General features: G+C 33.0%; 1 protein-coding gene across 1 annotated transcript in view; it reads right to left on the reverse strand.

The window, feature by feature from the left end:
* The window catches only part of LOC130901829 (uncharacterized), a 109,790-nt gene that overhangs the window by 40,830 nt on the left and 53,229 nt on the right, over window positions 1-15,731 (reverse strand). Inside the window, exons 4-6 of the mRNA XM_057813451.1 lie at window positions 10,396-10,675; window positions 8,175-8,393; window positions 4,361-4,683 (exon numbers count right to left, since the gene is read on the reverse strand). Of these exons, the coding sequence (XP_057669434.1) occupies window positions 4,361-4,683; window positions 8,175-8,393; window positions 10,396-10,675 (822 nt within the window). The remainder of the gene's footprint in view (window positions 1-4,360; window positions 4,684-8,174; window positions 8,394-10,395; window positions 10,676-15,731) is intronic.

Here is a 15,731-nt window from a genome sequence, read left to right on the forward strand (position 1 = left end):
GCAAATAGTCCTGATGTAACACTAGCATTTATTTTATAGCTTTGATATATATAAAAAGAATTCAGAAGACTACAAGAAGTGTGTTATGTTTCATTGAAAATTCAAAGCGTTTGTAGTATTTGTTTCTAATATAGAGTTCGCATACATAAGTGCTGACAAAAATTCCAAATATCAGCAGTTAAAGAAAGATTTATCAAAATGTGTAGCTATTTTACCCAACGAATAATTAGAAAAATAACTCAGGTTTGAAACGAAACATTTATTCATTTATCAAATATTAAAATTACTAGACGCGATATATATACGTTTACGTTAAATGGTAAGATGATTCGCAAAATTGTCTATTTAAGACCAACGATAAGGCACTTTAGATGAGAATACGTCATACTTTACGCCCAAAAAATCGAAATGCTAGAACAGAGATGCTAGGAAATCAAGTGATATAATCAATTGGCTAATCTGTATATGATAATGTTCTACATATTCAGTTTATAAATATCTGGATACCGCAGATGGATAGGAAGGAGGGGTCTCATTATTACCTAGCAAGTGTACTGCTTGGTGATACTTGAACAGAGTTTTTAAAACGAAATCGGCAAATGTTGGGAAGCTCAAAGCACGAATAACAAATAGATTAAATTCACCCCAAGCGATTAAGATATAGTTAATAATCAATAGATAACATTTCGAACATTTTCTTGGTTAAAATAATAAAATTCTATTATCTGGTTAGTTACTTTTATAAATTATTAACATTCCATTGTCCTGCAATTGATAAGGAACAAAAATTTTAAATTTGACAATTTTGTTCAACATTTCACACTATATAACAAAAGCCATAAAATTCTCATATATAATTCTCAAATTATTAATCAATTTTATACAGGAATTAAACTCTTTAGGAGTCTTTCTATATTAAGTTATTGAAAATTAATAAAGAACATTGAATCTGCAAAGAAAAATATGAACTCGGACTTTCGTGAGAGTTACCAACTCGAAGGCAAAATATTTATCTTGTCGAATAAGCTGGCGTTTAACATAAATTTTAAAAGCTTTTACTCATAATTTGTTCGCTCTTAACTACGTCACACTCCCGATCAAAGTTTCAGAAAGTTCAAATGCTCGTTTTCCCAAGAGAATATTCTTGGTTTATACATAGAATGATGCTGCAGTAATTGCACTGGATTTAATGGGTCAGGTTAACGTAATAGAAGTAATTATGTTGATAAAGTTCCAAGAGATTTTTTTTTATTTTCCACTTAGGGGTATGAATAATCAAATTTAGCATGAAATACAGAGAACGGGCATCAAGTTCACTAGTAAATTGAAGTTTGGAAACAATTTTGATCGTTTAGAATTCATTTTATTCCACAAAATTTGTCAAATTAATTTTTATTTAATACTTTCCAAACAACGCTTGTATTCCATCCAAGAAAAAAAACTTTTCATGAGATTCTCTAAGACGTTTGGAATATTCTTTTCTATCCAATCCTATCTTTGCATCCTCTTAAAACCACACAGCCTCTTATTTTAAGTACATGTGTTCCTTGCTCAAGATGATCGTTGATTCATAATATTTTTTTATCTATATTTGCTTAAGATGTTCTGGATCATTAAGAGTAACTTTGCTTTTGTGATTGTCAGATTTTTTCTATTGAGTAAAGAAGGAACGCTCCCTATCAGTTATCGAATTATACAAACTGTCCAGTATATTTCTCGAAAACTATTTGAGCTACGATTTTGAACTTTGACAATTATGAAGCAGTTAATGAGATATCTTGTATTTTATTGTACTGTGAAGGTCTTTCTTAAGCGGACTGACTGATCTTGACAGGATATACCGATTACATAGTCATCTAAATAATTCAAAATCACATAATTCAAAGAGGACTCAAATACACAAGGTGTTGTTGATCGGTGGGACCTTCACTAGAAAGAAAACCTCAATCCTTCAAACTAGACGGGCAAGCCATTGAAATGAAAACAGAGGGAAAATATCTGGGTCTCACACAAGATAATAAAATCCTCTAGCGCAAACACGAAAGGGATATATCCACTAAAGCCACGAAAGCATTTATGGTGTGTAGATGAATTGAGGGCTACAACCAAAAAAGCCTACTGTGGATATACACGGCAATTATGAGACCAATTATAACTTATGGGGCTGTGGTTTGGGGTATTAACATTAGTCTAAACACCTCGAAGATACAGAGACTGGCATGCATATGTGCAATCAGGGCCATACTATCGTGCCCAACAGCTGCAATAGATGTGACTCTAAATCATCTACCTCACCACATAATACTAGAAAGCGTGATAGAAAACGTCATTTAGGATCTTCACAGAAGGAATTAACAAGAAAAATCCGTCATCAAAGAATGATTAAATCTGGGACATGCCTCAGAAAGAAATACCAAAAAAGTTTAGTTTTGAGGAAAATTTTCCACAATACTAAGCTATAGAAGCAATTCCTTTCTTTTTAAACTTACCTTAGATCTCTCTGTCACTTATTTCCACACGCACGTATGATGATATAAATTTTTTTCTATTATCCAATCAACTGAAAATAACTGGTACCAATATATCTGTCTATACCTGGCAATCCAGTAGTTCGCACACGTTAATAATAGACAACCCAACGTCTGCACATCCAATATGTTATACTTTTATACAGGATAAAACTTTTTTATTAAATTAATATTGCGGCATTTATTATAAAATCATTTCTTTGAAAATAATTGAAAATATTCTGTCCAGGATTTTTTTTATAACACTCATTTTTAATATAAACACGTGGCCATAAATAACGCACTAACCTTTATTTCGATATCAAAACCTAAAATGTTAATCTTTTGGGTTTATTTTTTTTCTATCACAAAAAGTTTAAGTATCTTAAATGTTAGCGATAAAATGTAGCGAAATTTCTTATTAGCAAATAACTTTTTGTGGTTTTATAAAGTTTTAATTTTATGTATATTTTAATGTTTCTTTCTTTCTATTGTTGTAACAACCTGTGGACAGCAGTAATTTAAGTTAACCAAGGTGTGTTGAAGTCGAGACTAGTTAAACAAAAAAAAATGAATAGAGTTAGGCAGTTAAGTGAACGCGAAACTGAAAGATAAAGGGATAAAGTTATCGTGAAGTGGCAAATCTGTTTGGCGTACACCACACAACCATTGGCAGATTTCGAGAGACCGGTTCACATTCTAGGAGGCCTGCACAAGGACGTTCTTCAGTTTTAACTCCTCGAGATGACCGTTTATTGCAATTAAATTCATTAAGAAATCGGTCAATGACAAGTGTCGAGCTCAACAGTCTTTTACGAGAAGTCCGAAATGTAAATATCTCTCATAGATTAATAAGACGACACCTTCAGAATGCTGGTCTACATAGCAGAAGGCACCTTTGCTAACCAGGCAGCATCGTGTTACTAGACTAAGATTTGCAAGGCAACATTTAGATTGTAATTTGGAAAATTGGTGCCAAGTTTTATTCACTGATGCGACAAGAATCAGTCTAAGAGGTCCAGATCAACGTAATCAAATTCGAAACGGCGAGGATGAAGATTTGCGTAATTTTGTATTATTCCTAGGGAGCCGTTCCAAAGACGGTGTATCATATTTTGAGGAAGAATTTGTTTTGATGCCCGCACAGAATTAGAGTCTCTTCCTAGACCCGCCCATAACGCAACAAGATACATAACTGACATTTTTGAAAATCACGTCGCTTCGTTTGGGTCATTTATTTTCGTTTGATATGCTAGATCACACGTTGCGGCAGATGTTCTGAATTACCTAAGCGAAATAGGAATTCATACCCTGGACTGGTAACAAAGAAGTCCAGATATGAATCCTATCGAGCATGTCTGGGACATTTTAAAACGCCGCTGTCGTCATCGAAATCCACCTCCTCAAAATTTAAATGAGCTTGAGCAAGTGCCATTAGAGGAATGGGAGAACATACCTCAAGAAGTGATACAGCACCTAATTGAAAGCATCATCAGGAGAATGTTAGCAACAATTACATCCAGAAGCAGAAATACACGCTACTAGCGTTTTTAAAATAGGAACAAAATTGCTTAGAATGCAAGTTTTATTTTTAAGAAAATTTGGTTTTATTGCATGCTTTTATTTTAATTTTTTTACTCATTAAATATCACTCAAAATTAGTATACATTTAATAATAAGGCGTCAAAATGATTCTCAGCTCGGTGAAGGTCGATTCGGATCTTAGATTAAATAGTCATTTAATTATATCACGTTTTTGCTGTTCAGTTTATTAAGATTTATATATCATAAGTATAAACACACTATGAACTATGCTGATTGAAAAATATTTTCTTAAAAAAATCTTAATTTACCTCAACTTCTAGTTGGAATCCATGCAACGCTTGAACGGGAGTAGGATGCAAGAAAGTACCATAAGGAGAAGACGAAAACTCCACAAGCAGTTCATGTCCACTGGACACAGCTGGCGGTACTTCTTCACCACCTCCACAAAACTTCAAAATCACAGGATCTCTCGTAGTGTAACCGTCATAAATTGTAACGTAATCTTGAACGTCGTTACAGGCGTCCCATACTTTAATTTCGCTTGGTGTTGCCGTACCAAATAAAGCTGATTGACTACGTATGGATACGAGCTGACCTTTTGGTTGACGAACGGTGATTAAGGCGTGTTTTCCTGCAACGAATGGATTATGATGACCAAGACTTTCTAACACCATCAGTTAAAGAATATAGAGTGTTAATTTGAAAATATTAATGGCACTATAAAATATTCATATGGTAATAGTAATGTAAATGTAATGTAGTAGAATGTAATGATGCATTCATTTAGTTGTTAGAATAGGTGCAGTTTTTATACTGATTTTGAATTAAGTTACAACAACCCTACTAGGTTTAACACAGTTTCTAAAAGAACTCAACTACCATTTTCATGTGGTGATGTTTGAACGATGCCTAATTTAACAAAGATACTGCGAGCTCTCCTTGTGTTTGGCAACAATCTTCATTGAGTAATGCTTCCAGTTCTTCATCTTCAAATTTTTTTTGGTTGTCCAGGACGTTCACCGTCCTCCAAGCCAAAAGAGCATGTTCACCATAAACTTCCAACAAAATACGATGACTTTCGGCAACATTTTTCTTCATAATAAAGTAATCAAGAAGAACTCCCCGCAAAAAAATTTTCTCAGGAACAGAGCTCGACATATTTGAGAGAAAAAAAATTATTTTTATTAACGCATATACTGAAAAGACGTACAATGACAGTAGCTTTCCAACGCAGGTTCGGAATATTGGAACGATGTAATATTATACAAGTTAAGCCATCTCTTATCAAACAGCACGAATTAATTTATAGACAATACTGTTTTATAAAATTCCATCCTACTGTCGAAATCTGTCTGTCGAATATTTTGGTGTAGTCCTTTACTTTTTTACAATGATTTTCTGAGAAGTTTCTGTCCTATCAAAGATATGTCACATTTTTTTATCCAAATATGTTTTTATTTTCCAATATAGTCTTGTTTTGAGTTTATACAAATAGTCCACTGATTTTGCCTTTCAAGGCAAATATTTAATGAAACCTTGAAACTCAATTTTTTTCATTTTCAAAAAAATCATCACAACCACTCACTTATATGAAACTAAGCCTCCAAAGTGGCTGAAATTCCAGTGAAAATCTTCAAACACATGTGCAAATATATTTACTGACTTATGTTTATAAGTGCTGACATCTTCAGAATGGGGTGATTCAGACAATTCAGACAATTTCAGCATACTGTATGCTCATGTGCAGATCTCTAGTAGTTGAAGTATCAAAGTCCTTTTTGACTTAGCTCAACCACTCAATATCATTTTTTCATTCTAATACATTCAAAAACTCGTTACTACTTCCAAAGTCTCACAAAGTTGCACAAATGTGACTTATTTGCTCTATAATGACGATCAATTCATTTAGATACTGTACGTGATATTTTCACATTGAAAAAGCTTTGTAGTCATCACCTGATTTAATCAAAGATCTATAATCTTCCTAATATTAGTAAAGTCATTTCAAGTTTGCTATTATTCGAATCCAATTTTGGCTCCACTCAAAACTTTTCAGCCTAGCTGATTTTATTTATAACCCCTAGTTCGGTTCACCATTGTGCATTATTAATGTCGTCGAAAACCAAAGACAAATCATTTTTATTTCGCTTTTCCATCCCCTATTTCGATTCAAATAACTTCGTTGAATCTTTATAACAACAAGCAGGCACACCGAACGAAGAAAAAGAGAAATAAAGGAAAAAATTCTCCAATTTGTGTATCTACTTATTTCGAACTGGGCCACAAACTTCGAAACTCTCAACTTCCAAAATGAAAGTTGAGGAACGTTGTTGTCTTATAAGGGGAAGCAGGTGGATGAAACGATATTTTGTATCCTTGACGTACAGAAAAAGACGTTCTCGAATCTCGCAGTAAAAACCCACAATGTTTCTTATGCTCTTAATTTTGCTGTTTAAGTATGAAGTTAATTTAACCAAGATACTACACAAAATTTTTATTATATTTGGTGTGAATTGAAATTTAGAATATAGTCACGCACTCTGACGATATTTAAGTACGTAATAACAACAATAAAAGAAGAAAGGCTAGATTGAAGATATGAAGCGAAACAAGAAAAAAGTGTAGAAGTAGCAGTGATTAGGTAATTGAGATATACAAGGGATCAGGAAAAAATCAGTAACAGTTTCAACAATTCAACTATTCGGTTTTTATCTAAATGTTATTCATCACCTTTTTGATGCTTTTTGCAAAATGAATTATAGTTCAAAAATTGAGATAAGTTTATTATATAATTAAGCAACCTGAAAATCGAAAATAATTCTAAATATGATAAGAAAATGCAAGAATATTTACGTATTGGGCTACTCATTCGCTGTTATAATTTTTTACGAGTTTTCTTCCGTAATGCACGAACAGTGTTATGAGCCCTAGTCTTAGGGTCAAGCATGATGAAGAGGTAGCACAATAATCAAAGTTTGATGACTACTTAAAGTTAGTGTATACACAACATAACAATATGCAAAAAAATGTATATCCCTCTGAGATCTAAGCATTCGAGATTTGGTCCTTGACCCGAGAAAGAGCGTCCTTAATAGTTCGATCCAACATCTTGCTTGGATTCGTGTAAATAAGTAACAGGAAACAGTGTGGAAAATAGAAGGATGTATGTTGGTTTTTATCCTAAAACGTGCTACCAGGTATATCGGAGAGAGTTAGGTTAGTTTCATGCTATTAGAACTTTTAAAAGGTATTGAGAGAAAGGTTACTTCCTAGAAGAAGGAAATGCCAGAGTAGCTCTTGATAATGTCTGCTGGGTTCGTCGGCTCGGAGACCTCCTATGACCAACATATATCGAATGATAACTGGTGCATGCCTTATGACGGATTTTGCTAAGTGATTGAACGAGGGGAAAAACTTTCATCATCAGCGGATAAGAAAAAACAGTAACGATCGAACAACAGAAACCGGTGTACATACTGAACAAAACTCATCAGAAGAAAAATGCGTGGTTATCCACCTAGGAAGGAAAACAGGTACCAGTAGCAGTTCAAAATCCAGAACAGCGGTCTGTCGATAACCAACCACAGCGTTCTTGCGGAAGACGCCGCAACAGCACAATCACAACAGCAGCAGTAAGATTTTCATAGTGTTCATATTCTTAGTTCAGTTCATAGTGACGAGTTCGATTCGTACTACGTTATCAAGCACAGTTGTCGTGAACACACACACTCATTTACAAATACACACATATACACACGCACGCACACATATACATAAACAATTTCGTTACTTTATCACTGGAACAGGGGCCCTCTCAATCAAAAATACATAATACAGGTGCAATTTCATTTACATTTTCCATCTTTCGACTGATTCCTCGAAAAAATTACCTTCTTTTGGGAATTCCAAATTACCCTTTTTATAACAAGCTATACTGGTGATCTAAACACAGATAATGTTACTAATATATGAAGTTATCGTATTACTATGAATAAGTTTGTAAAATCGCAAAAATAAAATCTGTAAATTGGATACGATAAAAACTCAAAATTGATTCTTTTGCGTTACGAATCTATAAAAAATATATAAAATTGTTTTAACTTTAATGTAATAAATACTCACCTGGTGGTATCTCGTGCTGTCTGACGGCGTAGTAGCAAGTCAAATTACGGGGGTATATTCCCGGAAAGTTGGGAGACTGAAGACGGCAGTGTTTCCTATCACAGTCGCTGAAAATTCGAGAGCAATATGTTCCCGATATTAAATCACCTAAATAGTATTCCGGCTCTGGATCCGTTGCAGTACTAGGTTCGGTAATATTGAATATTGAAGGAGGTTGACCTAGAAATACGATGCCTTCATATTAAAATGATATTTGCAAATATTTTTCAATTAATTTACGAGTAAAATGATACAATGTTATTATTATTATGTATAAAATATATAATATCAATTATTACAAAATCAATTATTATATTAGTTATTTGAGTTTTTTGTATTTTCAATTAATTAGTGTGTTTCCCATAATAGATATATTTTCCAGAAATGTAACCATTCATTGTTAACAAAAATAGAAAAAATAACGGTCCCAATGTAAACACCAAGAAATATCTTGATGTTACCATCTCGACAATTATTTAAGATTTGAAAGTTCTTTGCGAAAGTGCGGAATGAGGTAAAAACTTCCAAATATACATTCTGAAGCTTATCGTTGATATAAATGACGGGAGGTGAAAAAATACTCAGAATAATATTACGAGGATTGATTTCTTTTATGATTTTATTATCATACTTATTTTTCCATCAAATCTCTATGGAAGTTGAGGTATTTAAAATAGTAAAAGACAGCTCAAGTAGACCCTTAGAACCTCTTGAAACTTTTCGTTGGTAGTGAAGCATTGTCAACCTAGATTTCCCACTTGAACTTTTGTAAAAGTTCTTTTGTGGAATTGATATTGTTATAGGCCAAAACCACACCAAATAAGAGCACGTCTTTTTGATTATTTTGCTATTGCTATATAGGATCGTAGATTTCTCCAAGAAGGAGCCAGAACATCGTAATCATTGTTCTCATATAGGTCAAACTTTGAAATTCGTTTGTGAACTGCATGTGCATTCATTGCTTTAACGTCTGGATTTATATACAGGACTCAATTCGCTCGTCTAGTTACAACAGTCTCTTAAATAGTTTTCCTTATTATTTTGTGAGACTGATTGATAACCAATCAAAAGATCAATAAATCAAAGTGTAGATTCACAATCTTTACGCCATATATTATATAATATAATATATATCCGTGTGAGACACGTCATTTTATGGTTCTTGCTCAATATTTTTAAGATCCAACGGTGTTCAAAATTCCATACATTGTGGAATTTATTGAAATTGTATGGAAAACTCACTAATCGTAAACCTTCGCGTCTTCCGGATCACTTTGTTAACTTGGTCAACCAAATTTGCTGTAGCGATAGACTTGCCTCCTTAATATCGTCATGGATCTGTGTTAAATCTTCAGCAAATTGTCTTACCGCATTGATGCTAGAGAGGCAGTAGCTGCAGTTCTATCAAAGGAGTACGTTAAACAGACAAATATTTCGAAAATCTCTTTGATACTTTTTTGCAAGAAACTTGATTTTGATGCGTTCTTGAAGACGTATGCTTCACGACGAAAAATATCACTCAAGCGGCTATAGTGGCAGCTATAAGACGAAACGATTTCAAACTTATCACTGCTTGAATGTATGAGGAGTACTAGTTGAAAACTTGTAGGTGCAGCGTGCTGTTTTAAAAATCCATTTACTTTATTTTCCAATATCTAACGAAAGGAATTGATTAAACCAATCGAGATAAAATCAGAGCAATATCGATCTTTTTCTATAGATTAATCAGGGAGTGTGAGGTTATCTGTAATGGATGGGCATCATTTATAATGTTTGGAACATAGGTTAAACAGAAAGCGTGAAATACATGTGGCTTCGCTTCCGAATAAAATGGGGAACAAAAGCATCAACATTCATAACAAGGCATCATTCTGAAAAAATCTACAAGAAACAAAGCTATAAAATGGAGTGAATTACAAGATATTAATTTTCTGTTTCTTACAAAATTATATACATAAATAAAAAAGAAAAGAGTGAAAGCTGTGGAAATACCCAAATTATTGATGAAAACTTTCAACTATTCCATATATATATATATATATACATATATATATATATATATATATATATATATATATATATATATATATATATATATATATATAGCTAAACCACATACGATACGTGTTCAAACGTGGTTCTTTTTCTTTCTCAAGGAAAAATTTAAAAGTGGTATACTTACGTCCTCCATATCGTACGATAGCCGACTTTCTTTTCAGAAATTTATACTCCATTCTATAATCGAAATTGTATCCATTTTCTACCTTAGAAAGCCGGTATAGATTGACGGACACCGTAACACTTTTGGTTTCGCTGTAATAGATGGCGGGACCCCAAGATGTTCCGCACCAAGAACCTCCCACTTGGGGTCTATTTGATTCCGATATTTGTAAGGCACCATCCGGACATCCGTCCGCTGTGAAAGACACGAATCGGCCCAAGGTGAAACTGTCAAATGTCAACTAAAAGAAAAAACATCAACAATGTCCCAGCTCTATTATAACTACTCAACTTCAATAATTATATTTTATAAAACAATTTTTAGTTCGGAGGTTAAGGGGTTTAATCTCGCACTTAAAGATTCTTAGACTTTTATGCCACTTGGTACATGAGTTTCTGGAACCTTAAGACACAATCTGAAGGCTGCCGCGACCTGATCCGTCTATCCGTTTTCGAGTTATACGTGAACTGAATTTTTATGTGGTTGTATTGCGATTATCTCCTAAAAATATCTTTTTAAACAAAAAATCGACATTTTCTTCACTTCTAGGTTTAAAGAGAAACAGTGTTTGTTTGTTAAAAGTGGTCTGCAGAGGAAAAAAAGACTAACTTCAATAGCAACCTTTTATTTAGCGAACTGTTTTACCGAACAAAATCTAACAATACAACGCCTATCAGAAAAAAATTACAATGGGTGGTTTTCGGTTCAAGATTTGGTCGTCTTCCGGATCGCAACCTCCATACGCGCACAGTCAATACAAGGAAACTTTGTTCTGTTTTGAATAGTTGAACACGTAGTCCAAACTGGTTTCCAAAACATAGAACTACCACATGAATCGGCGTGTTTCCAGCCCCAGGCAGATGGGTCCGGGATTTCTTGCATCGTGATAAGTTACTGTCCTCCTTGGTAGCCTAATCGAGGCTGTGTTGCTTCAATGCTGCTTTAGGCGGTTAGTTGTTGTTTAGTTGTTTATTGGTCTCTGGATCAATTCTAATTTCCACTCACAATAGTATTTAAAAACAATAAAATGTGAACGTATGCGATAAAGATTAATGAACGGGTCAAGTCATTGTGATAAATAATCTACACTAATTAATTAATTAATTGCAACATGGAGCACGGATAATGAAATATTACAAAGAAAATATCACACAAATGAAGAAATCTATTAGTTTTATCAATTACTGGATCGAATTTATCAATATCCTTATTTTTTTCTCGTGAATACAACTTAATATTTATTTAAAATCAGAACCAAACTTTCTGGTCATAGAAAACATGAAGTCTGTTATATGTTTTGGATCTATGACGTAATAAAATAGAGATTTTCATCATTACGAACATGAGAACTGACTAGTTTAATTGACACTCATTTATCTTCAATTTTTCATTTTACTTTACAAAAGAAGCAGCCGATGTCTTATTAAATCATATATATTACAATTTTTATGAATATCTCCATTAAGGTAACATGCATCTTCCTATCTTTGCAATTTTTATCTTTAGATCTTTTGTGTTTAAATATATGTCTCCCTTTGAAACCACATTTAAAAATTCATATGCGGAGCACTCACCTAATGTTTTCTATTATATACATTGCTTTCAATACCCGGGGATGAAATTTCTGTTAAAAATTGTTATAGAAATTTGTAACAAGAATTTGAGCTCGGTGTACAACCACATTTATCGTAAGCTGGATTTTCTGGTGAAAGAATGAACACACTATTTACTGCCACTATTGCAAAAACCCTGTCTGACAAGTGTTTTAAAAACTACGTTATTGTCTAGGGAAGAAAAACGAAGTCTGAAGACTTTTTCATCCATATTATGGCCAGAAAATCCCCTCACCTCACTTTCGAATGAGTTCCAAGCTCTAAATTTTTCATGGTAATCTTCCTTTTGTATTTACTATAGCTCAGTCCAATGTTCTATGCTTTTTATTTGCCAATAATAGTACCATCGTTTAACTTGGTTAGGTTAGGTTAGGACACTTAGCATAGGTATTCATATCCTTCCCCTCTTCATTTTTAGCCTTCATAAATTTTTAATTAGTCAAGTTCAATGTGAAATGGAGGGAAAAACATTTTCGGGTTAAGATTCCTTTTGAAAATCGGACCTTACCAGTCAAATTTGTGTCACATAGTGTACATCCCACTGTTCTACTAATAAAGGAGAAAGCAAAATTTAGTTAACTCTTCCACTGCAATTGTGATAATTTTTGAATGAACACAAATCTGCTACTTGCAGAGGTTGTAGGTTCTTCCATATTTTCAAACTGCATTTAGATGAGTCTAGGAACTACTAGGTCTATTCGCAAGAAAAATGCTTGAAATCGAGTTCGTTCCTTCAAACACTGATATTAGTACAGGCACAAAGCTAATTTTCTTTTTCGTATTCTTCGTGACTTCTTGAAGTCCATCATTGACGGCTTTGATATATTGCATTGTGACTATAGGATGAAATACTATGTCACTGTAAAGGTAAGAGCAGACGGTAAAGCTTTTTCTCTTCTCTCAGTTTCAAAGAAAAACCTTTACCGACTAGACTATACGACCAGTCGACCAGTCGACCAGTCGTTTAGTCCAGTGAACAACGGTTATAACCACATACTTCCATCAAGACGCATTTATTTATTTGAAATTTTAACAGTAGATAGTGAATAACTTATTAAGCAAAGTCTATCCTTTGCCAATATATGCTTTTAATCTGGGAGTGGATACCACCCAAACTAGGAGGTAGTAATTGTTTTTGCTGAAACTAACAGTAGAAATCGATAGAATAGAACATTCTAAGCACAAATTATTCGATAGAGGTTTCTCAAAAAATCAGTATTATTTGACTTATTCGTGAATTTCAAAATTTCCCACAAAACTATGCGTCTTGATGGAATTCTGAGGTGATACCATATTTCTACCGTTATTCACTGCACTAGTTACTAATAATACAACTATTATTTAACCTGAAAATGTTCAGTAATTCAATCTTTATGATTTTTTTATAGTTTTTAACTGATAATACCTGGAAAATATTTATCATTTGTACTTCTTTATTATTTTGAGTCATCCAATATATTGTTAGTCAATTTTTATCGTTTTTTTTTTCTCATTTGGACACAATTAACTAACTGCAGAGTTGATCATTGATATTTACTTCTAGTTTCCATTTCACATGTCAAATAGAACATAAAATAACGAATTCGGCAAACATTTTTCATGCAGTATCGGTTGAATAGTGAATCCTCCAAAACGATTTACAACAATTGAAAACGGAAGTTGACCATTTTAGCGATGTTATTTCTAGTTATGCGATTAGTACATATTTCAACTGAATGTCATAGGAGTCATAAATCTAGAACCTTTAAAAAAACAATTTTTTAGATTCTAAACGAAAATATCACCGTATCCAGTTTTAAATATAAAAAATAACAATTATTTTGAACAAATCTTGCATGATTTTTATTAATTTATATTTTCAATAGTCCGCATGTCGGTGCTGTATACAATTTTGACATATCTTTCTCGAAATATGATGAACTTCTTGCAAATATATTATAATGTAATTTTGTTTTGTTTTTGACATCTTCCTCCCTTATTTCATATCAATTAAATATATATAATAAGCAATTTAAGAACTTCAGAAAACACAGAGGAGAAGTGGTTACAGCTTTAAATGTTCTTGTACTTCAATAAAACTAGTCGTAAGCGACTCGATAGGATATAGTCTTAAGGACACATGTCGGGTTATTACGGTGGCCATTTAATAAAATCACGACTTTTGCGATATACTACAACCTTTGAATGAATGCTACGTGTTTTGCATAAAAAACCAACCAAATCGTATTCTGTTGTATCACTTTTGCCACGTTTTTATTTCTTCAAATAAATTTACCTAAGGATCCAGCTTTTGTCAAATTTTCATCCAACGTTGGAAAGAATCCACACTAAAAGTTGACCACGCGGGGGTAAAAACTCCTAAGTGGTATAATCTTTTCAGGCGCTAAGAAAATAAAGGATTTGGACAGTACTTCAGTAAATACGCATGAGCTAGTTGCGAAAAAGACGAATAAAATTCCAAATAATCGAACTTGCGCAGTTTCACGTAAGAAATAAAAAAATCGTGATTCTTAAAAATAGTTTAGAGACTTCATTTCTCATACAGAATTAACCACTGATTTGGAATGGTTGTTTTAAGAAGTCTAATTTAAAAAATTTGGGGGTATGCCAAAATTCAGCTTTTTTTTTATCTCAGTTTCAAAGTAAAACACTACTGACTGGGCTAGGCGCTCGTAAGCCTTCTACACAAGGAGATACTCATTTATTATTATGTTGTTATTGAATATAATAATAGGGGGCGCTACTAGTTACTAACGTTACTATCGAATGTAGCGCTGTCTGTTATGTTCCACTGGATAACATTGATAGTGACTCAATGGGGATTAGTTTATTGGCATCAGTAATTAGTTACAAATGAGTAGCTCCGTGTGTATAAAACCATATTATCGAATAGGTTATTTAGATTTAGCGACATCAAAAACATTTGTTATTGGCTGTAGTATACAATGAAGAAACAATCTATTATGTATATCTAAATTTATTGCTTCTAATAACATCTTAATGAGAAATAATATTCTTGATCTTAATCCAATTTCTATCATTAGAATTTTGTAATCCAGTTATACTGTTTACAAAGAATATGATGATGATAATGATTTGTAATATATTTTATGCTTGAGAAAATCGCCAGGTAGTCACGCTACGTATTTGTCTGTTGTGGTTGAAAGCGTCTAAAACTTCATAATCATAAAGTACAAAAAGCTTTCATCACGTCTTTTCTGACATAATAATATAATTTATCTCTTGTAGTAGATAGTTTGGTATGTTTTAAACTAACTGGAACTGATTTGGCTTGAAAAGCTTATTTCAAAAAGTTCTCTATTAGCCGCTCTGAAATTTTAATGAACAAAATATTTAAACCGAAACGTTACTATAACCACAACGACTCAAAACATTTTTAATAGTTAGAAGTTTTCTATACTCTCCAATTATTTTTCTCATCTCACTTGTTAAAACTATTTCTCGTCGCTATTCTCATAGCTCAACTCTTCAAAGATTCAACCAGAGATTTGAACAAAAAAATACTTTAGCTTCACCCCCGTTCACCACTCACAGATGTTTCCCAACTGATGCTTTTTATTGTTTCTATCACCACTTCAATATGAACCCCGGCGTATCAAGAACTACAATTTCCCAATAAGCCTTAAAGTCGTTAGATTGAAAACATGAAAATTATAATTCGAT

This window comes from Diorhabda carinulata, chromosome X (assembly GCF_026250575.1).
Source record: "Diorhabda carinulata isolate Delta chromosome X, icDioCari1.1, whole genome shotgun sequence".
NCBI classification, from domain to species: domain Eukaryota; kingdom Metazoa; phylum Arthropoda; class Insecta; order Coleoptera; family Chrysomelidae; genus Diorhabda; species Diorhabda carinulata.